At 43.2% G+C, this 27,660-nt stretch overlaps 1 protein-coding gene across 4 annotated transcripts in view; it reads right to left on the minus strand.

The window, feature by feature from the left end:
- Positions 1-241: 241 nt before the first annotated feature.
- Positions 242-27,660, minus strand: part of EFCC1 (EF-hand and coiled-coil domain containing 1) — a 37,371-nt gene continuing 9,952 nt past the window's right edge. The window contains exons 3-8 of one of the 4 annotated variants that reach the window (XM_053989630.1): positions 11,108-11,238; positions 9,821-9,953; positions 9,400-9,559; positions 6,756-6,914; positions 5,276-5,345; positions 242-3,211 (exon numbers count right to left, since the gene is read on the minus strand). In XM_053989630.1, the coding sequence (XP_053845605.1) occupies positions 3,078-3,211; positions 5,276-5,345; positions 6,756-6,914; positions 9,400-9,559; positions 9,821-9,953; positions 11,108-11,238 (787 nt within the window). In that variant the 3' untranslated portion in view covers positions 242-3,077. Of the gene's footprint in view, positions 3,212-4,155; positions 4,494-5,275; positions 5,346-5,497; positions 5,551-6,755; positions 6,915-9,399; positions 9,560-9,820; positions 9,957-11,107; positions 11,239-27,660 lie in introns of those variants that run through there. The other 3 variants (XM_053989629.1, XM_053989631.1, XM_053989632.1) reach the window with 3 other exon arrangements.

Raw genomic sequence — 27,660 nt, forward strand, 5'->3', positions numbered from 1 at the left:
GGTACCTCAGTCCAGGTTTGGGTGTGATCATTTCAGCCTTGAGGTAATCTGAAAAAAGTTGAGGGGGCAAAATGAATTTGAGCTACTTTGGCATGCTGAGGCAAAGAGACAGAAAAGTAGAATAGAAACCCAAAACCTCTGAAAATCCCAGTCTTTTGAAAGTAAAGTGTAATTAAGGACATAAGGATTATTTTAATTTAATTTCACACTAGGAAGAGGCAAAGAGACAGAAAAGTAGAATAGAAACCCAAAACCTCTGAAAATCCCAGTCTTTTGAAAGTAAAGTGTAATTAAGGACATAAGGATTATTTTAATTTAATTTCACACTAGGAAATATACTCTATAGCTTCTGTATTTTGGGGAATTATACATAAAATTATTAAGAAAATAAGACAGTGTAAATACTAAAGGAATCAGTGTCTTAAACTCCATGAAATTATAAATCTGAGAGAGGCCCTCCCTGTGGCTGGTAATGCCACATGTCACATGCACCCTGTGAAGGTTTAGTGTCACTCTCACACTGAGCAATTCCATTTTATTCCATTTTTATTTTAAAACTGTTCCTTTCTTCCTAATCCCAGCTCCTTCCATCACCATGTAACAGATCAAGGACAGTAATAGGAAAGGGGAGAGTTTGAATTCCAGGGTTTTTTGCTCCCAAAGTGTGCACAGATGCACTGAACCCCTCGGAGCAGCTCTGGCTGGACAAGGCCACTCTGATCTGCTGCAAAAATTCTGTGACTCAGAGTAACATCTGTGATGAGTTCTCACTGCCAAATACTCCAGAGAGAACTTCATAAATAAATGGGACAGTTATTAAATAAATTTACACATCAGGTGGACTTTAATTTACTAATAGTTAATGCCTCCATTAAATGAAAAAATCATGGGAGGAGGAAACTCTCCTTGAAAAATGTCATTTGTGCTAGAAGTGTGAACCCCTCAGAGGCTACCCCAGGGAGAAATTTGCCAAATGAGAAGTGAGGAGGGCGTTGGGAGGGGAAGGGACATTGAAGATGAAGTCAAATCTGAAAGTTTGTTTTGTGGGAAAAAAAACAAAAACTTCATGGTGGAGGTCAGGGGAGAAAATATCCAAGCTTCATTTTAGGGTCAGTTTGTGGGTATAATAGAAAATTAATAAACTAAAAGTGAGTTTGTGGGGATCTAAGGAAATGCAATGTCTGTGAGAAATAGACTGCCAGGTTTGGGGGACATGGGAACAGGAAAAAGGGTCCAGATGGTGACAAACCCAAATGCTGCAGGGACCCTGCAGTAAATGAGGTGTGTACCTGCATTAGAATCCTGCTCCTGAACACACAGGTCAGGCTCATTTCATTATTTCCTGGCATTTTCCCTCTTTACACCTCTGCCATATTCCTGGGAAAGTCTGAGAGAGCTGCACAAAACACCAGCTGATACTTTATGTGATTTTTAGCAAATGAAACCAAGCAGGGATCTGATTTCTGCTTATTTAAACTCTTACCTGTGGCACAACTGAAGGATGTTTCTGTAGGACACAATAGTAGCATGTACCTCAGTATATACTCAGAAATAGTATATTATGCTCTGGTATTTTGTTAGTAATATATTTAGCATTAAGAGACAGTTTTCTTTCTTAGAGGGTTCTATGTATATATGTCCTGTCTAATGTATCTTTAAGAAAAATGTACAGTAACAATATATATCTATTCTTAAAATCTTCCTCTGCTAAACCACAAAAAAAAAACCCCAAAATACAAAAAAAAAAAAAAAAAACTCAACGAGGTAAACCAGAGTTTGTTTCATTGTTTGCATAATACTTTTTTTTCTCGTTTAAAATGAAATTAAAATAATACAAATTTTTGTTCCCAATGTGGCTCAAAGGGGCCACAATTTTCAGTGGAGGTGTGTGTGAGCTACACAGTGTGTTCTGAATGGAAAGGAATGGAAATCTTATTCCCCACCTTGCATTGTGGACCTCATTCCTGTATAAAAACCTTTCTCCTGGGAAAAATCCATACACGTACAGTTGAATGATCTTATTTCATCACTGGCATTATCTCAGGCAAATCATTTCACATTCTTAAAAGATCCACAGTGCATCTTTTCAGTAACATAAATTCAGCTGGCTCTTTTAGGAATTCTGCCTCTGTTTGGCAGGTGAATGACAAAGCAAAAGCACCTTGGAAGAAACCTTTCTTTTATTATTATTATTTTTGCCCCAGGAATTATTTTATTGCTGATTAAAACATCCCATGGCACCACAATTAGGCCCAGCACTTTACATTAACTGGCTTCCATGTGGGGCCTAATTTTGTGTCTCTGCAGCTGCACTGAGGGAAATTAAACTTTAGAACTCACTTGTGCACTGCACGAGTTGTTTGCTAACACAGAATGACAGCAAAGTGAATTTTTCAGCCCTTCCTTTCCCTGAGAGCCTGGGAACAAGATTGCTTTGGACCTTCTTCAAGCACTTAAATTTAACTTCTTATGTAAAATCTGACTGTTGTTAGGAAAGGCTGCTGCATATTCCTAAGGCATCTCTATAATTGCAAATATAAAATTCAGCAGAGCAATAAAAAAATCTAGCTTCAGAGTTAAATAAAGTGAGTAACTGAGTGAGAAACACAGAGCCCTTAAAAGCTGCACTGCTGGCACACACTCCTGGGTGTGTTTATCATTCAGTTTGTTACCTGTAGGGTAAGGGACAACAAATCCAGGGACAGCACAGGCTGCCTTGGCTTTGGACTGGGGCTTCCACAAAGGCTGCAAACTGTGCCCAGCCCCTGCATAGCCAGGGCTTAAATCCCTGTGGGTCAGGTGGGTGTGGTGGGCACAGCTGGGTGCCACCCAGTCCCAGCTTTCCAGAGCTGTAAATCCGTGTGGGCCAGGTGGGTGTGGTGGGCACAGCTGGGTGCCACCCAGTCCCAGGGGCACCCCAGGGCTGGGCTTTGCAGTCCAGGTAAGGCAGGGCTGTGCCCAGCCCAGGGCTGGTGCTCTTCCCTTGGGTCACTCCTCGCTCCTGGCCAGTCCAGGCGTGGCTGAGCTGGACAAATGTCCCTCATTCCTCCTTCCAGCTGTCCTGGGGCAGGCTGGGCTCAGCAGGAGATCACCAGGGGGTTGGACAGGGACCGTGGGCTCTGTGCCTGCTCCATGGGCTGCTTGTGCAACAGTTCACAGGCTGCCAGCTCCTGCTGAAGGGTGTCCAGCACTTCAAACAGCTGGGCTTTGCCTTGGGAAAGCAAATTGCAAACATGAGCATTTGAACAAAGTCAGGAAGTTGCAGTTTCACAATCATAACAGGCTCTTTTCTTCATAGGTGCCCTTTCAAGTGGTTATCATAAAATGTCTAAATTTTGTGACCAAATAATGAATTCCTGCCCATAAAAAACGTGAGCAAATCTGGGTTCAAATGCCTTCTCTGCTTTCCTCTTGCTTCATTCCCTGCCCACTGAGGTCTCATATACTTGTGTGAACAAAGACTATTTCATATCATCATTGCCAACCCAACCATCCACTTTGGCTTGTCAGAGAAGAATGTTTGATTACAAAGATTGGGAAAGCTGCTGAGCCCTCCCCAAGTGCACAGGCAGGCAATGGCAAGCAGAGAAGGTGAGCTGTGCATGGCAGTGGTGATGCAGAATGCACTGAGAGCAGCACCTGGACTTTGGGGAACTTGAGCTGTACTGCTGCTACAAAGGGAGGAATGCTTTGAGCAGCATCCCTTGGTATCTTTGTTGCTGCCAGGAATGAAGGGGTGGGGCTATTTTCAAACTAAGAACAATTTATAGCTCAGATAAACATCAGTCTCAGAGGCTGTGAGATTTTAGAGGATCAAACATTCGGCCAGAGCTCAAGAGTAGTCCCAAGTTCTTTGTTACAGGGCAATACAGAACTTTCTAACCCAACAGAGAGTTGTCACAGAATTTATTTTGCTTTTCTAACCCATCACCTTCACTTACTGCTGCTGCACTGCAGGTACTTTTGTCCAATGGCTTCTGTCTCACTGGTACACAAACGCTTCTGTTCTAACTTCTAAACTCTCAGCTCACTCCATACAACCACACCCCACCTTATAAACCCTTCACCATCTTATCAGTGCAGTTTCTCACTTACTTAAGGCATATTCTTGCTTACAACTACAGAAACACAAGTTTATGGTTTTTCTGCTGAATGTCTGTGTGTTGTATTTTTACATCAGTCCAAGCTTCTTCCAAGGCTGCAGATCAAACCCTTCCATGCCTGTGGGAGTTTCTGGTTTTCTGATTCCCACACCTTGGAGTCCCTGTTCCTGTGCAGGATAATTGGCAGCACCTTCTGGACACTGTGCTGTGGATCCAAACAGGCTCCTCTTCTGCTCCCCAGGAGAACATCAAACCCATGGCTCAGCTATGGTTTCTCTCTGTACTGGTGTCTCCTGGAGCCTACAAAAGTCTGTCTTTGCCCTCTTTTCTCTGCTCCCTCTGCAGCTGAAGAGCACAGCTTGGCTCTGGGCTCTGGGCTGCCCTGGATTGCTGGGCACAAGGGAAAACAAGGTTTGCCTTGAAACTGCAAACCCCAAAGGGTTCCCATGCTGTTCTCCCTAAATCCCTGTAAATAATACTCTCCAAAACCGAGCCCCCAGGCCACATCTGATCTTTTCTAATCTTGTCTTTGACTGCTGCCTGCCTATTAAAAGCACCTCCAAGCCATGTTCCTGGGCCAGGATGTTCATTCCTTGGAGGGAAGTACAAATGCTCTGCTAATAGGAACAAAGTAATCAAAGCACAGCCCTGGGGCCGTGATCCCTGCACGGCTCCTGCAAAGGCAGCTCCGGACCACTGGCAAGGGACAGGAGTTTGCAAGTTTAATTTTCACACCAGGATCACGAAATGCTGTTATTAGAGGAGAGCAGGTTTGAGCTGGTTTCTGCACAGAACTGTTCTGATGGGTAAATCCTGTGTTGCAGGAAGGAACCCAACACACTGGGGTAGCAAACCTGAGAAACAGCTGCATTACATACTTGGTCATTTTCCCACTATCTTATATCAATCAAACCCTAAAAACATTTGTAGGATACTGAATTATCCTCCAAAGGCTAATTTTTAATTAAAATTTGACTAAAAAAGCATCCTGGGTGTGGTTTTGATGCATCACAGACTAGAAAGCATCACTTTCTATAGGTATTCTTCTTGCAAACCAGCTCCTTCTCCCCAGCCTGTACCCCAGGATTTGAAATATCCTTTTCCTACCAGTGCTTGTGCCAAAAGGACACTTCTCATACTTCTTGGTCTTTAGATGTGATTTCTTTTCTTACCAGGCTGGGGGTCACGGTAGGATTCCAAAGTGCTCAGCAGGATTTTCCCCAAGGCTCGCTTCGATATGTTCTTTAAAAAACAAAACAACATTATGGCACAAATATGTCCTTCATCAGTTTACAGATATGCAACAGAACCTGTGTGCATTTGGAAACTAAACCAAAATGACACTGAATCCTGATTAACACAAGACTTGATGTTTGCTTTATTTTCAAGCATTTTATCTTAGACCCTGCTCAGACAGTTTGTAGGGGGTTGTAATTCCTTAATGTGGCTGTGGAAAGAAAAATAACAATGATTCAGTGGAAAATACAGAATTCTCCAGAGCATGTGCCTAAACAACTGTAGGTGGCAAGGAGGGTAAGCAGCGTAAAAGCTCTTTGAGTCCTCTGCCAGGTCTGTGGGGAAGGTGAACTGGACCTGGTGGTGTTATTTTAGGAAGGGTCTGCTCAGACCCAGCTCAAGGACAGAGCAAATATCCTGTGACAGGGCTGGGTCTGACATGGAATAAACATTAGCCAAAATGAGAGCACTGTAAAAACTATTCAGGATTTGGATGGTCTCTCTCAGTGGTGGTTTTACATATGAAATCAGGTGGGACATTACATAATGTGCCTGGGAAAGCAAACTCTTCTAATTTGCTGTCAAGACACTGGTGTGCTTTCTGGGAGATGGTCTTGCAATCAGTTTAATTAGCACTTAGAGAGCCCTAAGTATCTGCAGGGACAGGCTGTTCCTGCTAAAGCGTCAAGAAGTGGAAGGGAGCAATTCTGGAAGGAAGATGCTGTTACCTCCAGGCAGAGCTGGCCCTGCTCCCTGCACTGGGGCCTCTTCCATCTGCTTGGCTGCCCCAGTGGGGACTGGGGCAGAGTGGGAAGCAGTGTGAGGATTTCACATGGCCTCAGCAGCACAGTGTGAGCTTTTATTAGTCCTGTCAGGATGTGTGTGTGCCTTTGGGCAGTCACTGCTTGGTGGCAGGTTCTGTTGGGAACGAGATATTTCAGACATGAAGGTGAATGTACCTAAACCCACAGGTTGTGATGGGTCTCTTTTGTCTTAGGTATATCCCATCAGGGATTTAGGAGATTCTTGCTAAACTCTCCTGGCAGTTTTACCTCTTTAATACTGACTCAGAGTTACATTAGCATGCAGTTAAAGATCCTATTCTAGAAGGAAAAATACTATTCTGGAATCTTCCTGATTTCTCACTCCTCTGTTTTCCTCGTTTGCCCTCAATTTTGGTTTAGAAGGTAATGAGCTTGAAGATGCAGCTCCAAGGAAACCTCTAGGCTTTTAAAAAGTCAGGCAAAGGTGTGTGAAAGCTTTCTGCAAGCACCAGGCAGTTCCCAGGGGACACACCTGTAAAATTCCATCCTGCTGTAAAGGATTTTGTACTTCCTGGAAGGGATGAACATATTCTCAATTTGGAAGGGACTACAAAACCCAGTTTTCAGTCCCAGGACTGCTTTCTCACCATACCAAGTCTCGGAGTTGCTGGAGAAGCTGCAGAACATCCAGGAGCTTCTCTTCCACCAGGGACAGCCGAACCCTCTCTGTCTCCAACATCTGCAGCTCCATCTTCAGCACTTCTGTCTCCTCCACCTTCTGCTGCAGCTCCCCGAGCCAGGGGCCTTTCATCTGCACAAAACACAGCAAACTGAAGGCACCGCAGCTTCTCCTTTCTTGCCCAAGGATTGCAAAGCTGAGTTTTCCCCCTTTTATGGTAAATGGGACTCACTCTAGAAGATTCCCTTGAAGGGACCATTTCTCTAATGTGCTACATAAAGTGAGATAATAGGAGTTGTTAGGAAATCAGAGCTTTGCTCTTGTGCACAATGGGAGTTCATTCATCACTGGGTGCAGGCAGCTCATTCAGGAATTTTAAATATTAAATTTATTATATATTTTATACTTAACTACTAGCATTTCTGTCAGCTTTCTCCCCTTTTGCATTCCTGTTGTTCTCTATAGAGCTAAACTAATTTTTGTGCCCTCACCACAATCATCTCTTTGTCTTGCAGCTCCTACCTAGCCATCATCTGTACACTCAGTGAGACAGGAAGATGTGTCTGTCCCTGGTGCAGTGGGAACCAGGTGAGGAACACCAAGAGCAACAACCTCTCCACTGGTTTCTCCTTGCTTTTCTCCAGGTGTTGGGATGAACTTCTCATTTGACTCTGCATGGCAGTTCATAAACTAATTGCCTTTTTAATTAAGCTGGCAGCTTGCATGCAAGCTCGTATAGAAAATAATTGGCATTTCTTTGTAACACTACACTCGGCAGCACAACACTTTATTTTTAGACTTCACTCATGTTCTCCCCATCTATCATCCCCAGGTCATCACCCTGCCTTCAGGAGGAGCTATTTTTAAGCGTTTGCCTGTTGGAAAGTAGAACTTTCTAGACATGACAAATCTCAGAACTCTCTCAAACTCTGGTTTCACAAGCCTCAGGCTGCAGCAATTATTAATCAGTATTTGGGAGTGCTGCCCTTCAGTTGCCTGCTGAGTCTCTTGATTGTTAGCCCTGTTGTTATTTGTCTGATTTTCCACACTGAGCAGGTACAAACAGAAGCATATACAGCCATGTACAAGGCACTTTTGTCAGCCTCAGAGAAGGTGTTGGTGCTTTATTTATTAAGCCAATATATTTATTTGCAAGGTGCTCGAGAGAGAGCATTTCTCAGTCTTCCTATTTGCTTTCTGTTGATTACAAGGAGAGTCACCTTTTTGACAGGAATTTTTTATTACTTGTCTGTTTTGTAGCAGCAAATTCCTCTCCTATAACTGCTGGCTAATATAAGAGGGCTTAAGAATAAATCTCCTAACAGGCTCAAAATGATTCATCCTACTGCTATTTAATTCATGTCACAGTGAGCTGGCACTATGTTTTCTTCACCTCCCTGCTTGCCTCTAAATCAAGAGCAACAAATTCCATTTTTCTTCAGGAATTTTGTATTAATCTGTTGATAATGGTGCTTTTCCAGACAAGCTGCACAGAACTAATATCCATCAGCAGAGATGAAAAAGAGGGCAGTATGATACTGCAGAAGAAGATGAGCGCCTCAGAATGGGGAAAAAAGGAGAAGAGAACTGGCACTACCTGCAGGTATTTTTTTTCCTGTGGACTGATGCTAAGCAGTAGAGAAGGAGCTTTCATTCCTCTAAAGAATATTGCATGGATAAATTGCCATTGAATACTGCAAATTGTGTAAGGCAGAAACAGGATTTGATTTTTTTCCCTTAACAAGTAGACTCTAATTTAACTTAGTCAAGAGAGGAAATGATATGAAACAGTGTTAAAACACAAAGGATGGCAACATGTAAAGAAGCTGAATACTTTACCCTTACTTTAAATATTTCACTGATTCACATAATCCTTCCAGAACTACTGAAAGCTGTCTGCTTTCTGCTTTAAAGATGTGGTATAAAATACTCTACAAGCACAGGAGAAAGCAGACCAGGGCAATGCACTATTTTTGTTTCATAGAAAGATTGCTGGCACTTCTGTGCCCATCAGGGGCTAAAATCTGCAGAATTTAAATAGTGAGCACATACAGGACTGCTGGGACACAGCACTGGGGCTTTAAATAATGTGGTTATAACCTCTGCTCAAGGGGAGTTGGACATGATGCTAACCTGTGACCTAATTTTATTCATATTTATTATATTACTGATATATTATATTAGATTTATATATTATATTTATGACACAAATATGTCAGTCTAAGCCCAAGAAAAAGAGTAAATGGGATAATTTACTCCAAAACAGGGAGTCTCAGCCAGCCTGAGTGATTTATTGAAAAGTTATTCTGCACCCAGAGGTGTTGGATGCCTTTGGATATGGGGAGTGCTTCATCCACAGCTGGAGAACCTCAGTAAATCAAGGACAGTATTTGAAGGGCCTGGGCTACATCTCATCCTCCAAAGGCAGTTTTGGGTAGGAAGCAGAGTAGAAATGCAGGTGTTGGAGGAAAGCAGGAGATGTCTGAGCTGACAAACTACAGCACAAGGAGAAACATCGGCAAGAGAGAGCAGAATGGCCAGAATAGAATAAACACACAGACGCAGCTCCCCAGAGATGCATAAACAACTCTTTCACACTCTGCTTGGCACCTGTTACCTCTTCCATGCTTATTTCCAGTTTTTTCTCTTGGTGGCCCTTGAGTTCTGGCTGCTCTGTGAGGGGGGAGATTCTCCCCGAGAGCTCCACAGGGTCCTGCCCGTCAGTGCTGGTGGTCTCCAGGTAGGACAGCAGCTTTCTCCACGTCTTTTCATCACATCTACACACATCATTAAGAGAAAAGAGTTAGTGAGACCTCACAACAGAGATCTGTGTTTGCAAGAACCAGTTTTCCTGTGGAACTCTTGGCAGCAGGGGTCACAAATGAGTGTCTGACACTAATTAGGGCTCGGTGGGAATCTCCAGCAGGCTGCTCCCCACATGCCACACAGGAGGGCCAAAAGGCTTCCGACTGCAGCCACAGGTTGTAAATGATCTTTGCAAAGGGCTCAAATGGCATTAATTAACGAATTTGACTTACCCACTGCCACAGCAAGGGAGCTTGGCCAGGATCTTCTTCGCGTGGCCCAGCTGGGGAGCCCGGTCCCCTGCCCACTTCTCCTCCTCCTCGTCCGAGGCAGCCTGGCCCTCCACGGAGCGGAAGAGCTGCTCCTCTGCTGGGAGACAGGGAGCCCTCAGCAGCACCCCAACAATCCCAGCTACACCCCAGTCTGAGCCAGAACAGGGGGAGAGCCTAAACCCCCAGAGAAACCCCGGGCAGGGTCCCCCAGCATCCCTGGGAAGGGGCTGAGGCAGCTCAGCCAAGATCCTTATTTTAAGAGTCTGCAACATCTCCGTGCTCTCTTGTGGGTAACTTGGAGCTGTTTCACCTCAGCTCTCTTCTTTCCTTGAGTTACTCTAAGGTAAGTGTGATAAGTGTGAAGGGTTAGTTGTGGGGGGCAATTACTGGTCAAGGACACAATTTTTTTACTTGTTCATCTCTCTAAATCAGTTTTTCTGCCTAACTAATACTATTGTACTTGATGGAACATTTTCCCCTGTTTTAGAATCTATGACCCCATAGAGCAGGTTTGCTTTCTAAGTCTAACCAGATGAAGAACATGCTACAATGTTAATTGTATTTACATGTCACTATTTTTAACATTCCCAAGCAGCTGCTTGCCAGCTCCACTCAACACACACCTAAAATCCAATTTTTTGTCACAACAAACAGCTCTCCAGCCTGCAGTAAAGGTGCCTTGTAACTCAGAGTTATGGTCAGATAAGTGCTTTTGTGGTCTTTGAACTGGATGTGCCCAAAAAAACAGATCACTTCAGGAAAGCCAAAGTGTGCAATGTTATGGCAGCTGTTTGTGCTACATGTGCTAAACAGTTTGGGCTTGTTCAGAGTCACTGGAGCAGCCAGGATGTTTCCAAGGAGCGTGGCTGTACAGAATATTAACTGCAAATTGTTTCCTTGGAAATTATTTTTGCTGAGGTTCTGCATTTTTATTTACAAAGAAATGAAATCTTTGTACTTTTTAAGCCAGGGAAAAAAGTTTTGGTGGGATGACTCATGTGGAAAAAAGCAGTTTTAAATCATAGCTCTAAGTGATAAGTTCAGTCTTTCATTAAACACAGAATTATGTGGGGAGTGAGGAGCAGAAATCTGGGCTATAAGGCATTGTGTCCGTCTGGGATTACAAGACTCTCTAGGACTGCTTTGTGCTACGGTGGTTTAACCTCTCTGCTAGTTTTGCTGCTGCTGGCACTGGAGATGAGAGAGGCAAGGCAGTGTTTGGGGCTGGCTTTGGGGTGGGGTCGGTACCGTGGTCGGCGGTGCCCGGCGGTGCCACGGACGCTCCGCGGGTGCCCGCGGGCACGGCTGCTCCCTCCTGCTGCTGCTGCTGCTGCTCGGGGCTGCTCTGCTGGGCAAGCTGGCATCGCTGCAGTTCCGACCTGCAAAAGAGGCCAGAGTGTCGTAGTCAACACGGAGGCAATACAAAGCAACACCCTCCATTTCCAGAAGGCTTCAAAGCCTGTTTTTATTCTAGCATGCATGCCTTTTCGACATTCTTACAAAGCTCCTAAGTTTACACTTTACTCATTGGTCACGAGAGACAAGCAAAGTGCCTACTGGAATAGGCAGGTGCAGGTTTCTCTTATTTATCCTTCTCTCTTTCTTGGTTTCTATGTCAACGACCTTGGTAGAAAATTCTTTCAGGGTTTAATATGGATCCTCTTATCAAACTTCTCTCTGGCTCTCAGAAGTTGCTGTAAAACCTCTTCCATGCCAGAGTGAGGTTGGCATGCAAGAAATTTGGAAAACCAACAAGTGCCCAGCATGGCTTTGGTGGGATACAGCTGCTGGGACTTGCTGAAGAATGGGACCATCGACCCCAAGGGCTGCCTGAGGTGACTTCCCTGGCAACCAAAGGAAGGTGGATTTCAGCTGTCCTTTGATAAGAAGAGCTGAACAGTGCCTGTAACCTTTAGGTCGGGTCAAAGACCTCTAGGAAACATCTATGGAGTAGTCACTGTGGCCACAGGTACCTGCACCCAGTCCCGTGGGCTCAGATATGTCAGGGAGTTGGATCCATGTCTTGTGAGCGCTGGGATGAAGCAGTCAGAGCCTGAGCAGTGAAAAAGAATGATCCAGGAGTGGTGGCACACCTGGAAAGCAGGGACTTGCAGGTGAGAAGCATCTCTGAATGGGTGTCAGCATTGCTGATAGCCTCATTGGGATTGTCTTTGAGCTCAATGAGAGGACATCACACTTACATGTTTTAAAGGAATGGCTTTCAAGGGATGGCAGGCAGATCAAATAATGTAACTGAGGAATAGGAGTTCTCAAAGGTGCCAAATTCCCTCCAGATTCTTCCGTAGGTTAGTTTTGGTCTGGCAAATATTATTTCCTTTATTTTAACACATTAAATAGCAAAAATGAGAGCAGGTGGGTCCTGCTGGCACAAGTTGTATAACACGAGCTTTCTGTACAAATCTTGTGCTTCCTGCCAGTAGATCCAGCTGCAGCTGGGAGGGGACTTTGGCTGCAGGGACAGAGCAGCTGAGGCCACGCTGGCCACCAGAACTGCAGAACTTTTGTTTAACTCAGCTGCTGCTGAGGAGCCGCGGCATTGGTAGCTCCCTTATTGCCTGTGAAACTGTAAGGAGTAAACAAGATCATGAATTTAACGACAGAAGTCACTATTTGAAAACATCTGTGGGGGAGAAGCTGAGCTAAGCCTTGCTGAGAAGCCAGCACTTGCTTTACCCCCTTGAGTAGAGCTGACTGCATTAAAAACTAATTACTTACTTCATTTGCAATTTATGGCGTTACTCAGCTCAGAAACAACTGGATTTCCTGTAAAGCCAAGGGAAACAGCAATCCCCAGAAAGGAGCCTGGACAGTCATCAGTTCTGGAAAAAATAATTCTGGAGTAGTGCACATATAAAATGCACTGTAAAGCTGGGATATTCAGAGTGGGGCTCTGAGAAGTATCACAGAGCTTCAGAGTTCTGGACAGCAGCTGGGGATATTCCCTTCACAGGGATACTGCATTTTGCTTTCCTGCAATGTGCTGATTTTCTGGTACTCTACAGGAATCCTTTACAATTTCTTGTGCACTGAGGTGGTGTCTGAGCAGATTATTCTCAATTTTGAGCTGCAGTATAATTTAGATTGTTTGTGTTTCAGATTCTAGAGTTAGTTCACAGATACTGATATTTCAGTGAATATTTAATACAGTAACTAAGGTTTTAACCTATACAACACGGGAGAATTTTCAAGTATCATGGAAATCTTTTCCAGCAGGTGTGGGTGAAAGGGACTCGAGGAAGAGCTGGAAGCAGGAATCTTCACTGCTTCTCAAACACAGGTTCAATTCTTTCCTCATTGCTATTCATAGAGCATCAAATGGGTCTCCATAAATGAGAAGCAGAGTGAATAAACAGCACATTTGTTTGGGGCAAAGATCAGAGGGAGAAGCGGCGCTGGAGGTGCCTGGGAAGGTTTGTGTGGGGTGAGCATGGCAAGGCTTCCATGGAGACAGGGAAACAGCCCCCATTCATCCCAGAGCCTTTGTCCCCAGCATAATGGGCAGCAGCACTGAAGAGGGGAGAGTTTGCAAAGTACTGGACCTTGAAGTAATGTCCATGACTAATTGGCTTTTAATTGGCTCTGCTGTATTGTTATGGAAACATGGAGCTGCAGGAAAACCCACCTGCTTCTGGTGCTGAGCAAATCCTGGGCTTCAACAATTTCTGACTGATCAGAAAATAACTCAGAGGAATTATTAACTTGTCATTCACAGGCCTTTAACTCCTCTCTTTTAGAGACTTCCTTGGAGCAGATCAAACAGCTGTGTGTCTAACTACTGAGTGTAGTTATACTGAGAGCTACACTTTATTTTCCAAGTGTAGGACTTGTGGTTTTTAACCAAAATGAGGCATGGTTTTTATTTTCATACTATTTTTCCTAAGCTGTCAGAGTTCACGGAACTCAGAATGGTTTCAGATCTGGCTTATTCCCTGCGGGAATTAGAGACTTCAGGTGTGCACATTTTGGAATTATTTATGACTTTTCATTTGCAGTTGAGATTTTGTTTTCATGCTGGAGCTGAATGTCTGTGTGGGTTTTCTGAATTAATCTGTCTCTGGTTGGTGCTGTGAGCTTCTCTCCAACAGAAATCCTATGAATGAACTTTCTGTGATCAATCCAGATGCTTCATCTCAGCTTTTAAATAGCTTGATCTGTCAGGCATTAAAGATAAATGTTTAAAAGCATGAATTTTTAGTGGCTATAATAAAGATCACTAAATATCCTGGCTTTATATGGGCAATTATAAAGTATAGTTATAACTTCAACTATAATGGTTACAGTTCTGGGAGGTTTCCTGTTCTTGGCCGATGATTTTCATTTTCTTGCCAAAATCACCAGCCTCTAGAAAAAAAATCATCGAAGTGATGGCCATGTGTTTTCTTGCAAACCTTTCCATCTCCCTGCATGCTGGATAAGAGCAGGCAAATTGTGGAATGGTGCTGTCACACACAGCAGGACTGTGCCTTGCTGTCCTTCCTGTGGTGACTTTGAGCACTTTGGGGACAGCCCCAGCCTTTGTGCACACATTATGAAATGACATTGTTCGAGGTCTGCTTTTAGCGCAGTCCACAAGGAATAGCAACAGAGGCATGTGGGAGCAAACACAGCCTCACCCCCACACACCCTGCCAGAATTGCCTGGATACATTCTGTTTGTCCTTGCTGCTTTTCAAACACACATTCGGAGAATTCTGTCTCTCCTGGTGTCCTGACTTGGATTTTACAAGAAAGATGCTTGAAAGCCTGCTACAAAAAATGAACAACTAAAATCCTGTGTGTTCTGAGCACTGACAGCTCTAAGCAAGGCACTTGGCATAAGTCATCGAAGCCAGAGAAAGCAGAGCAGTGCTCCAGTGGGTCATTTCCTTCTGCCATTGCTTGTGCAACAGCCCTCGCCCTCGTGTGCTCCTTCACGTAGACGTGTGCTGTGTAATCCCCAGGAATCCTTCCCTTATCTCCTGGGTGCTGCAGTGTATGGCAGTAAAAATCAAATGTCCAGGGAGCCTTTTAGTGTCTTCAGAAGTGTTCTTGCTAACAGACTACTTAACAGCTGGGTGAAGATCCTACAGAATTCCACTCTGAAAGCTTAAAAATGTGCCAGAGCTCTTTTTGATGTCTGTAAAAACTGCAGCTATCCCTGAGTGTGGTACAGACTGAGAGCTCCCACTTACTGGCACATAAATTCCTTCATGATTTATTTCAGCACCTCTCAGATTTAGAGCCTTGTGGATCTGGAGTGACAGGAGGGAAAGATGGCTCATTTAACAGCAAACACTGTGCCTTCAGCTGGCTGTGAGTTATTTCTGACCAGGTCTTCCTCAGCGTTTGGGAAAATCCGACAGGAATGTGTGAGGGAGGGGCTGCGAGCGTCAGTTCTGCATCCAAGCTGGGTATTTCTTAGGAGCTGTGCAAAGGGGTTTTGGTGCCTGCAGGTTCCCCAGGGGAGCTGTGCTGGGCTTTTGTCCGTGCAGAGGGAAAAGGAGGCACTGGGAGAGCTGAGCTGAGGTGTCAGAGCCAGCAGCTGCCTGCTGGGGACGTGGGGAAGGCGCAGCTTCCACTCTTCAGATCCTGCATCAGGAAGCAACAACAATTACCTCACCCTGTTTGCTTCTTTGCAAAAACATCCTCAGAGCTTCAGAGTGTTGTTCTCCACCAGAGACTCTGGAATTCTGCAAGTTCCTTCAATCCCAGCTCCGTGCCTGCTAGCTTGATACCTTTTGGAAGTTTTAAGTTTCCTGAGAGCAGCCTGTCCTTTGCCTTCTTGAGGTATTGTTCTGGTAGGTGACAGAAAAGTAACTCCTGAATTGATTCACAGAACTCAGAATGTTCTGAGCTGAAAGGAACTCCCAAGGCTCAATCTTAAGTGAATGGCCCATGGCTGGATCAAATCCACAATCCTGGCATTACTCACACCATGCTATGACCAACTGAGCCAATCTCAGGGTCAATTATTTTCCTTTGCAAATATTTGTAAGTTATTTGCCAGTTCCTAAAGACCAGAAAATGCTGCCTAGTCATTCTGCATTTATTAGGATCCTGTGCTTTGGCAGCAGTCATAGCAGCTTCTATTTTGTCTTTTGTTTGGTGATATGGTTGAGTAAGAAACGTTATTGGGAGGTCAAAAAGCCACTGACGGAAGTGTAACGTGACCACTTCAGCTGCTCCCTGGGTGTAAGAACTGATTTCTGCCAGTGTTCAGCACTGGCTCATTTCCCTTCTCCATGACTGGACCTCTGCTTGTCTCAGCAGCTCCTCCCATTTCTTTGATGAACCCCAGTCCAAGCAGGTTTGGACCAAATTCACTTAAATTCACCAAATTCACTTAAACTTAGATCTAAGTTTAAATTTACATAGAGTCTTTCCGAGCAGAACACTTAAGCAGGTGCATAATTTTAGCCAATTACAGCATCTCACTGACATAAACCCAGTTTAATTAGAGTTTAGCTCTAATTATGTGGCCATCACAGGCTGCAGTGCAGAGCTACTAAATTAGGTGAAGGAGAGAGATGGTCATACTTAAAGCAAAATTCCTCATGGGGAAGTTGGGTAAACAGGATTCCTGCTTTCAAATATTTTAACAAAAGGCTTTGGCTCTTTGCTTCTCCCTCTTCAGGAAAAAAAAAAAAATTAAAATGAAGCCAATGCTTAATTGCAATCTTCCCTTCATTTTTGGAGCCTCTCCATGCAGGATCCCAGCTGTGTGTGAGGGGTTGCAGCTTTTTTGGTGGGGACACAGGGAGCTCCCCATCACAAGCAGCCCCTGCCGTCCCCAGGAGCCCCACAGGGGGCCAAGACCCTTCCTTTGGACACTCTCACAGGTAGTTAGAAACAGATACTTCCTCTTGTTTTCAGAGAGCTTCCTCAATAGATTTTCACAGGAAAAGAGGGAAATCTGTATGAAAAACAGGAAGCAGTCCTCAGAAGCATTCTGTCATCAGCACTAGGAGGAAGACTTAAAATAAATGTGGTTGTTTGAAGCAGTAGGTGATACCAGTGCTGTTATCTTATGTGAAAACAGCGATTAAATGTAACATCATAGGACTGCAGCAGGATTAAAGACCTCAGGTGTTTATATATTTGGCTTTTCATTGTAGTTGACAGTAGGTGACCAGCACTGAAACTTCTGTAACCAGAGTTTTACACCATATTTTCTATTTTCACTTTACTTCCTTGAGCAACCCTTTTGGAAAACTTCCCATCTGTCTCAATCTTGGATGGGATCCCAAACTTTCTCATGCTGATTCCGTTCCTCTTGCCCCCAATATAAGATTTCATCTTTTCCCTTGGCTTTTTGACCTTCTATAATTCAGTTTCAAATCCTGAGATTTATGCATGAGAAGGGATGACACGTCAGGATAAAATCTGACAAAATCTGACACGCAGAAATACTTGTTAATGAAAACCTTCTGGAGGTTTTGTAATGATCCTTTCTGATCCATCTTCAAACTCCCTCAAAGTTCTAGATGTTATGGAGTTGTTATAGACTTTACTGTGGCCACTGAAAAGGGAGGGGGTATTTGTAACTCTCCACCTTAAAAGCAACTACAGTCATACTAGGAAAATGTTCAATTTTTCTCACAAATTTGCCCTAAACCATAACATGGTTGCACTGGAATTTTCTTGGGCTGTGGAGTGTTAGGTAGGTGACACAGGCCCATCAAAAATGGGGATATAGCATGTGGAATGACAATTCTCAGGGGAGAAGCTCTTACATTTGTAAATCCTTCAAAGGAAATTTGACTTACTTTTACTGTCACTTTCTTCATTTCATAAAGCCAAACATCAGAAAGAAGAAGATGGATTTGGCCTTCACAGTATGTTGTTTGCATTTGAGAACTTAGGGATAATATATTCTGTGCTCATATCTGATACAAAAAATGGCAAAAAATAAAAGCAGAGGATGTTTCTGAATTTCACTGCTAGGATTTAGTAATTAGACACATTGTGTTTCAAGAGATATATGAAATAAAAGCTCCAAATCCTCACAATGCAAAAGCATCTGAAACAAAATCTGTTTTATCCACTCTACTCGGCTGGCAATGCAGCTGATTGGATTTCTAAAGGCAACACCCCAGAATGTCACAGAAACATTTCATATTGTACTTTTTGAAGTTTCCATTAGAGCGAGCGCAGAAGGCTTTGGAGATCTGAGAGGGTCCCTTTGAGGTCAGAGCACAAACAGCAGTGATGTGCTGCAGTTCTGGGCTCCTTTCAGCTCAGTGCCACAAAAAGCCTGCCAGGTTTGGTTTGCTGCTCCAGCTAAAACTGTTGGAAGCTCTGGTGTTTGTCAATAAACTGTTTCATCTGAGAGAGACTTAAAAAAACCAGCAGCAGGGCTTTGGAGTGAATGTAGATATTTCTTGGGTTTGGTTTCTGTAGATACCTTAAACAACTAAATGGGGACAAAAATCAATATAGTCTGTGCAAAGTGCAATATTGTTGCGGTGTTAAGCCTGAGATTTATCAGCAGAGCACCCTTCTCCCTCTGAACTGTCATTTATGGTTCTTCAAAGTGCTCCTGATTATTGTGAGTGCAATCAGTGCCATCTTTCACTGCAGGAATGGTTGCTGCCCCGTGCTGTGCTGTGCTGTGGGGTTCAGGAACTGAGAGAGGCCCTGGGAGAGCATTTTCACAGCTGCAGTGACCAGCCTGGCCAAAACCGCTAAAGGTGGCATTCACCATGCCCTGCCTGCCCTTTGGGATGTTAATTCCTCAAGCAGGGCAGAGTACATTAAACATGGTATATCTGGAGGGTCGTTAAAGAAAGCTGCTGGCAGTAAATGGAGCCAGCTGTAGGTTTGTGTCCTCCAAGGATTAATGACAGCATCCCAGGAGCATGCACGAGTCTGCTTTGCATTAGCAAAGGCTCACTGACCTGCACTGATCCTGCCCAGAGCTGGGAGAGTCAGGATAAACACTGCTTGTTTTCAGGGCTCTCATCCCTCTGGGAGCAGAAAGAACCTTGCTTTCAGATGTGAGGGCCACTATTAATGCTGGTTTGAGAAGTAACAGGCTCCAGATCTGATGAAGAGCCAAAGCCAGGGAAAAAACCCAACTGGTGCATAAATTTGCTTTTCTAGCAGAAGCATTTGTTTAAAATGCCAGATCATTCCCAGATCTCCAGTTAAAACCCAAACACATCATTAAGAACAGAAATCAAGGCTATTCCATATGCAGATGACTTTTCACCATGTCATGCCCCAGTGCCTCAGGCTGCCTCCAGGTGTGAGAGTGCTGGCACCTGCTTCAGGAATTGTCATTCAAACACATTTATCAGAACCATGGGAATTCAGCCCTTGGATCCACAGCATTGCAGGAGAGGCACCATGTAAATTCCCAATATCCCTTCAAACCCCTGTTTACTTCAGTTCCTAGAAAGGCCACACAGGATCAAAGGTGACTCTGGAGTGTATCAGTGATGTTTGGGAGAGAGTTTAACAAAACCTTGGCCCGCAGCAGAGCTTCCAGGCCTGCCTTTATTCCAAAGGAGTTCCTTGTATCCAGCCCTTTTGTCAGGCCCAAACAATGGGATTCTGTGGAAAGCTTTCAGTGGCTGTGTTTTCCCACCAAGACTGAGCAAGATTCTAGGAAATACTTTTTTGTGGCCATGTGCAATTTGACATGGACAGTTGAATATTCATATTGACTCTTATTCAGTTGAGTATTCTAAATTTCCTGATGTAATTGCTGTTAAACAAGAGCTGCTTCTCTCCTGTGTCTGCTCTGTGCTGCTGATTGGACTAACCCATGGCTACAGATGGAGACAATTGCAGGATTGTTCCCTGAGTCTTCCCTTCCTTGGTAATCCAGCAGAGCCATCACATCTGAAGTTCTGGGGCCTGTTATTTCTGCAAGAACTGTATTTGTTTCCAAGATCAGGGAAGAGAGTGCTGGTGCTGCTCTCCTTGACTCCTTATGTCACTACATTATTGCAGGAGAAAATGTAGAAAAATCTCAACGAGATGCCAGCTCCAAAGGTATTTACTGTGCAATCATTGCAAGCTTTCCAAGGATTCAGCACCTGCAACTCTTCACAGTTGTTAGGTTTTGCCTATTTAGTTTTAAATAATAATTACAATGATTGTAACCATTGTAATTATTATTTAATTGCTTCTGGCAGGTGCATCTTCCAGGGACCCTTTGGATTTCCTCAGTTCCCAAGGCTGATGGAGACCTGAGACTTCCTTGTTCTTGTACCTGAGGGTGATGGACACCTCTCCAAACTACCCCAATGCTCCTCAAGAGATTCCCCAAACTCCATAAAAGCTGCTGAAATCAGAGTAACATCATTTTGAGGCAACACATTTGACTTTTCTTCTACAAGATGAATAAAATCCAAATCAAATGTTACAGTCTGCCAGTGCAGACCTCAGCCTGCCTTCAGACCCACCTCAGCTGGTGCAGGAGTGATTTCCTGAGCAATCACTCTGGAATCCACGTTTAGGCTGCTTTAATCAAATTCTTTTTCATTCCCTGTGGGTATGTAACCACTTGGAAAGTGTTCTAAGGATTGATCACATACAAAACCTACCAAAAAACCACATAAAATTTTAGTAGAGCAGCATGTGCAGTTATGTATTTGTACTTACTTGCCAGCATAGCATCAATAACAATGGAAAAAAGTTCCTTAAATTAAAAGCCCAAAACAGCCCATAAAGAAAAATTTCTCCTATCCCCTGGTGAGGATTAAACCTGCAACTTTGAAATCTGATAGAATATGGTTTATTTTTATAAAATGAATTTCCTGAAGAGGAAAACTATAGTGCCGTGTTTAAAAACCTGATGAATTCTTCTTCTAGAATAGAGCAGTTCAGTGGGAAGGGACTGACAGCCATCAACTAGTCCAAGTGTAACTCTTCTAAATCAGTGTTAGCTTTTTAAATAGTCTGTATTTGCTATTCATGGTGGAGTTCTCTAGAATTCATAGCACTCAGCTTTCCCCAAGTCATGCACTGATGTGAAGAGATTTTTAAATTAGATTTTCCTGAATAATCTAACCAGATAATTTCATCATGCTCCTTTATCATATAGACATTTCTCTAGCATTGAAATATTCAGGATACAGCCTGTGTTTTATATCCTTGGTTCTGGCAAGGACAGTGTAACCTCTATAAAAATAGGTTTCTGAAATAACAAATGTGAACATCAGATTCAAAATATTCCTAAATCCCTGGCTGGGGTTGGATAGTACCAAGTAATAAGATCTATTACACAAAGTTACTTTCTTATTTTGCCACTTAAACCAGCAGTTATTTTTCTGGTGACATGAGCTGTTACAACGATTGAAATAATCTGATAGTGTTGTTTGAGTGGTTGTAGAATATGTATCAATAAAAGCCAGTGCTGTGGGAGCAGTGCACTGCTGAAAATCCAGCTCCTTGTATTCCTCAGCAGTGCTGGTGGGGGAAGTTTGGGATGAGTTTGGGATGATTTGCTCCTGTTGAAGTGAATAATTAACTGTGAATTAACTGTGCCCTGCAGTTAATAACTCCTTTTGTGTCATCTGCTTAAGCTTTGTGTTTCACAACACAGCTCTCCTGTCTGGTTCTTCTCCATTTGTGGAGTCAGGTTATTCTTATACCCTCAGAGGGGTTTTAAAGGAAGAGAGGGCTCCCCATGAATACTTCATTCATTTTTTCAATGAGATAAAATGTTGTATTTCTATCTCAAGACTACCTGGACTAGAAATAAGAAAAAATCCCTCTTTCCAGGGTTATAAAACACCATTTTCTCTCCCTGTCAGTCCCAACAGAGTGTGAGAAACCAAGTTAGAGCTGCCTTTATGGGCAGAGAGAGGTGAGGCACTTGGGTGTCTGAATGATATCACACAGATTATTGAACACAATCTCTAATATTGCACATGCACATACCAAGCAGCCTGGAGTGAAGTGAGCAAATGTGCACAGAGAAATACCAGTGCATGTCTGTGCCAGCCAGCTGCAAACAGCATGTAGGCCAAGTGAATGGAAATATTAAAAATATAGTAAAATATTACAAAATATATTAATGTATTAATTTAAAAATAATCAAATATAAAAAGATTATCTATTCTGATAAACACACAATATTCTGGAAAATGCTCTGTTTGCCCCCAGATCTCAGCCTGTGTTGAGAACCTCTGGGCCAACACTCTTACAAATGATGTTTTTCAATTATGTGGGGAAATATTTGCTGTGCCAGCATGTCAGAAACACTAAGCCTAGCTTTTCAGATTAGATTTTGCTGTGGGCACGGAAGGCTAAAAAGGCTCCTTGCAGGATTGGTGTGGCTGTCTCTCACACAAAGGCTGACATCTCCATTGAATGGGCCGTGCTGGTTCCCAGCCCAGCAGGAGCTCCTGGGCTCTGAAAGGAGATTAAATCAGTGATTGCAGACTGGACAATAGGCATCCGCCAGGACACGGCCAGAAAGGGAAAGCCTGACCTAAAGGCAGGGACTTGTGCAGGGTTTTGTCACACCAGATTTGGGCTGGGCTCTTCAGCCATCTAATCCTGTATCCTACCCACTATGTCCCACAAGGAGAAGCTTGCGAGGGGCGTGCAAGAAATCCGTGAGAGCTTGCTAACGGGGAAGTTTGGGCTAAAGCTGGGAGTCAGAGATTTTCCCAAATTTGAGCTAATATTTATCACTGTAGCTCAGAAATTCTCCTTGCTAGAGGAACAGTTAATCCATTTTAAATCCTGCTAATCTCCAGCTATCAGTGATATTTGTGCACCTGAATGAGAGGGGGTTGTTACAGAAGAATGAAACAGCATCTCTAAGCTTGGAGGTCCTCTCAAAGGTGATGGTAGGAGCAGTAGCTGATGTGGGTAATAGCTGCCTTCTTCTGTGGATTAAAATCACTTTTTAGAAGGGGAAATTGATGTGAAGGGACACCATCCAAAGCTGTGTGAGGAGTGTGAGTCAGGGCTCAGCTCAGAGCATGGTGCCTCTGAGATTACAGATGTGAGGTGAGCTTTGTTCTCAGAGCTGTGACCTTGGACTCCTGCAGATGAAGCCAAGGCGATGTCAGAAACCCAAACTCTTATTTTGACATTTTATGTGTATTAAAGGTTCAAAGACAATACCTAGAGATACATTTCCCCTGCTCTTCATGGATCTGGTGCACCCTTAGTCCTCCCCTGGCCTTTCACTGCACTATTGCAGTAATTCTCATGGTGACTCAGGTGGAGTCATCTTTCTGTTTAATACCTGCTAAGTGGTTGGTTGTTATTTTTTTTTTTTAATGATTTCTTAATTGCTTGTTTAATCTGTGTAACCTTTCCCCAAGCTCAGCACTGTGCAGGAAGGTGCTCCAAGCTTGTGGGACCCACTGGGTGAGAATTATCTTGTTTTCTGTCTTCTTTGAACCTGCCTCTGCTTTCATGAGCTGAGTCACAGTTCCTGTGCTGAGAGACTGAACAATTCTCCCCTCTTCATCTTCTGGATGAAAATTTTACAGACCCATTTCACATCTCTCCAAAGCTATCTCTCTTCCACATCTGCAGGTAGCTAATATAATTTCCATGCCTTTTTTTCACACTTGTTGCCTTTTCTAGGCCTCTTCCAGTTTAATTGGTTTCAGTGGAAGGATGATGAATTTCCTTGTTCTGATACAGATGTTTGGTGAATGTGCATAATTATTTTCTTTGTATTGTTCTCTGTTCCCTTTGTAATAAATTTTAGTATTTTATTTGCTTTCCTCCCTGCAGCTTAATAACTGAACAGATACATTCCTAGAGTTATAAAGCTCAAAGATATAATTCTTCAGCAGCTGTAATAAACTCTGAGTTCATTACTGTGTCTGTTTCACTGAAGCTGAAAGTGTTGTCTGGGGTTGGTTTTGTTTTTTAGCCCCCAAAATGAATCTGATTTCATTCATTTGGTACCTGCCACTGTCCCATCACTCAGTGTTCTAGGATCATTCTGCAATTCTTCACAGTTGATCCTGGTTTTTCATATCTTGACTAATTGAGCAATTTAAAAATCTTTATTTCCAGTATTATGTCACCTAAAAGTCAAATGCTAATCACAATATTGTAGCTTTCCTTACCATGTGTTGTAAAGCAGATTTCTCCAACTAAAATACAGAAATCTCCAAACTAAGCACGTTTCCAGACTACCAGCTGTGGCTGAAATTAGGATAAAGCCAAAGTTAGGTATCCACCTCCCTCTCAGTGGATATTCTGATCTGAATCCAAGCTTTGTGATTCAAATGCACTTTTAGATCAAATTACTGAGCTGGAACTTCACTGCTTTTAGTTGCAGAGATTGGTTCAGACTCATCTCTGAATGATGGTCTCTTCTGTAGGGTTTAATGAGAGAGAAGCAATCTGAAATATCCTGGGGTTTAACATCAGACAGGGTGCAGTTTTTTAAGCACAAATTAATCTTCTAAAATATAAAATCTAGAATGCATTTACAATGCATTTCATCCACTAAGTACATTACCAGTGTGTGCAGATGAATTTGTTTAATCAAGGAAGGAGAGGAAACCCTTTAAATTTAAGGATACACAATCTAAGCCACATAAGCTTTTTTACACCTGTTTTATAGCACTCACCTCTGACCTGGCACTTTATGTGTTATATTCTGGGCCAGATCACGGATTTACAGTTTCACTTATAAAGTAATGGAAAAAAATAAAGCATTTTTGTAAAGCTTGGCATGGCAGCACGTGTTCCCAGAGTCCTGGGAGCACTTTTGTCACTGAAAAGTTGCCTCATTTTAAGCTTGGTTAAAATGCAAATCAAAATCTAAAAGCATTGGTTTGCTTTACTTCAACAAAAATAATAAACCCCTGAAAGTGAACTCGGGACTCTGCATGTTGAGCTGATGGATGGTTCATAAACCTGCCTTTAAAAACAACGCAGTGCCTGGTTTTCCATCTGTACTTCAGCAGCTCTCCCAGCCCACATTCATCTTGCCCATTGTGAGCTGTTACAACACAGAACTCAGCTGAAATTAGCCATTTAAATTTTATTTTGAACCTTTCTGCAGGCTGCCTGAGGAGATTCAGGTGCCCATGACAAGGACACCCCGGAGCACAGGTGACATGCACACCTGGCTGGTGGTGCTCCCCTCCCGGCAGGATGAGGGCTGGAAAAGGGGGATTTCTCTGCCCACTGTGCCGTGCAGGCAGCAGCCTGTGCCCCATGAAGTGGAGGAGCCCAGAGATGAACTGTGCTGCCTGCCCAGCCCATCCCCACTTGTGGGAATCAGAAAAACAGAAACTGCCACGGACACGGAAGGGTTTGATCTGCAGCCTTGGAAGAAGCTTGGACTGATGTAAAAATACAACACACAGACATTCAGCAGAAAAATCATAAACTTGTGTTTCTGTAGTTGTAAGCAAGAATATGCCTTAAGTAAGTGAGAAACTGCACTGATAAGATGGTGAAGGGTTTATAAGGTGGGGTGTGGTTGTATGGAGTGAGCTGAGAGTTTAGAAGTTAGAACAGAAGCATTTGTGTGCCAGTGAGACAGAAGCCATTGGACAAAAGTACCTGCAGTGCAGCAGAAGTAAGTGAAGGTGATGGGTTAGAAAAGCAAAATAAATTCTGTGGCAACTCTCTGTTGGGTTAGAAAGTTCTGTATTGCCCTGTAACAAAGAACTTGGGACTGCTCTTGAGCTCTGGCCGAATGTTTGATCCTCTAAAATCTCACAGCCTCTGAGACTGATGTTTATCTGAGCTATAAATCGTTCTTAGCTTGAAAATAGTCCCACCCCTTCACATCTAATGGTGGCAATGACACCCACTGCCCACGTGTGTTCCCTGCAGCTCCTCCATCCCTCACCCCACGCTTTGATTTCAGCTCCGTTCCCGGGTCAGAAAAAGGCTGGTGAGGGAGGGAGGATGAAAGAAGGAGATGCTTTGACAGCTCCTTTCTCATGGTAATGAGCAGAGCTGCTCCTTCTCCCCCCTCTGCTCTCTTTTCTTTCTTTAGAGAAGGAAGAATCCAGCTCTGCCTTCCAGGCACTGCGCAGACAAACCGGAGGGCTCAGGGTGGTTTGTGAGCTCTGCCCATGGAGTCATTGCTCTGTTTAGGGGTTATTTGCTGTTTGTTTCCTGGATATAATGACAGGTAAATGTGATTAATGGAATTAAAGGCTTGGCTCGAGGACACGAGGTAGCAAAGCATCAATTACTTCCTGGTGATTTCTGCTCTGTGAGTCATGTTCCCTGAGGAAACAGAGATCCATTAATTTAGCTGCTCCATGGGAACCTGCCACAGGAAAGCTCCCTCTGCTTGGAAGGGGAAGCAATAAATGCTGCCTGTCCAGCATTAATAATTTTCTGTTCTAAAAACAACATCATTTGATACAGAGGTAATTTGAATTATAAACAAGGATTATAAGCAAGAATTATAAGCAAGCATGGGAAATTAAGCAGAGCCATGTACATTCATTAATGGAAACACAGACCTTTCAGACTAAGGACCAGCTTCTCTCCCAACTTTTCCTTATAACAGTTTGAATATTTTCCCTTATTTTTTTTTTGTTTGGTTGGATTAGAAATCTGAGGAAAAAAATATTTTGCAACTAAGGAAACTACATGAAACCAAAGTGAAGAAGTTAAGCAAGGTGCACCCTAACTAGCAGAAAATACCTGTTTGATGCAAGATATTGCTGCTTGCAGAAGCAGGCCCTTAACTGGTAAGGCTGGAGAACTGCAATTTAAACATAAATGACTTTGAATACTTCAAAACAAGTGCCAAGCCTTAGGGATTGACAATTCCTCAATTTTATAAACAGTACAGGTCTAAACTTTAAGGATCTTAGATCCTTAATGATGGGGTTTTGATGTGAAATCAAAGCCTAGATCGTTCATATCCTGCATAGTATTTACCTCAAAAGATTTATACTTATTTAATTTTCAAGTTACCTATTTTTAAATGCATTTGAAGTATCCTTTGGACACTGTAAATCATGACAAACAGAAACTCCCAAACCAAAGAGAGCAAAGCAGGCAGGGAAAAAGGGGAGAGGGAGGAAAGCAGCAAAAAGATAAAAAGGACAGCACAGGAATAAACCTGGTGTATAATTCTGTTGTAGAGACATTAATCACAGCTTTTCGGAGAGATCCCAACCCCTGGCTACACTGAAAGGTCTTTTGTTCAAAGTCAGTGCATTTACCCAGGAATATCCTGCCACGGGTGGGAATATGTCACAGCTGGAAAGCTTCTGAAAAACCTGTCACATCTCAGCCAGGGCTCCAGAAGCACAGACACAGTTCTGCTGACAAAATAAACAGACAACATCCTTATTCTTGGTTTTCTTATTCTTTTTTCCCTGCTAAAGGAATAGTCCCTGGGGAATGTGGACAGCACTGCAAATTAGGCAGACCCATATACATTCAGTAATGGAAACACAGACCTTTCAGACTAAGGATCAGCTTCTCTCACAACTTTTCCTTATAACAGTCTGAATATTTTCTTTTTTGGTTTGGTTGGATTAGAAATCTGAGGAAAAAATATTTTGCAGCTAAGAAAACTATCTCTTCAACAAGTGAAGTATTTAATTTTATTTCTTTTTTGTATTTTAAAGTGGTACTTCGAAATTTGATCTATTAATGTCATTCAGATAGTGACAGGGGGGCTCATGGGTGACACCAGTGGTGCCCCACAAACTACAGGCGTACCCTTGTTGGAAATGCCACCCTTGCCTGTTTGCTGGCACAGAAATGGGCAGCAAAACCTCCTCTTCTGCAATTTTCACAAGCATTGGCTTTGCTCTGACTGCTCCTATTTCTGCCTTGTGTAATTTTGTGCCTAGCAGTGCCCCTTAGACTGACCAGCTC

This window comes from Vidua macroura, chromosome 13, assembly GCF_024509145.1.
Source record: "Vidua macroura isolate BioBank_ID:100142 chromosome 13, ASM2450914v1, whole genome shotgun sequence".
Classification (NCBI taxonomy): Eukaryota; Metazoa; Chordata; class Aves; order Passeriformes; family Viduidae; genus Vidua; species Vidua macroura.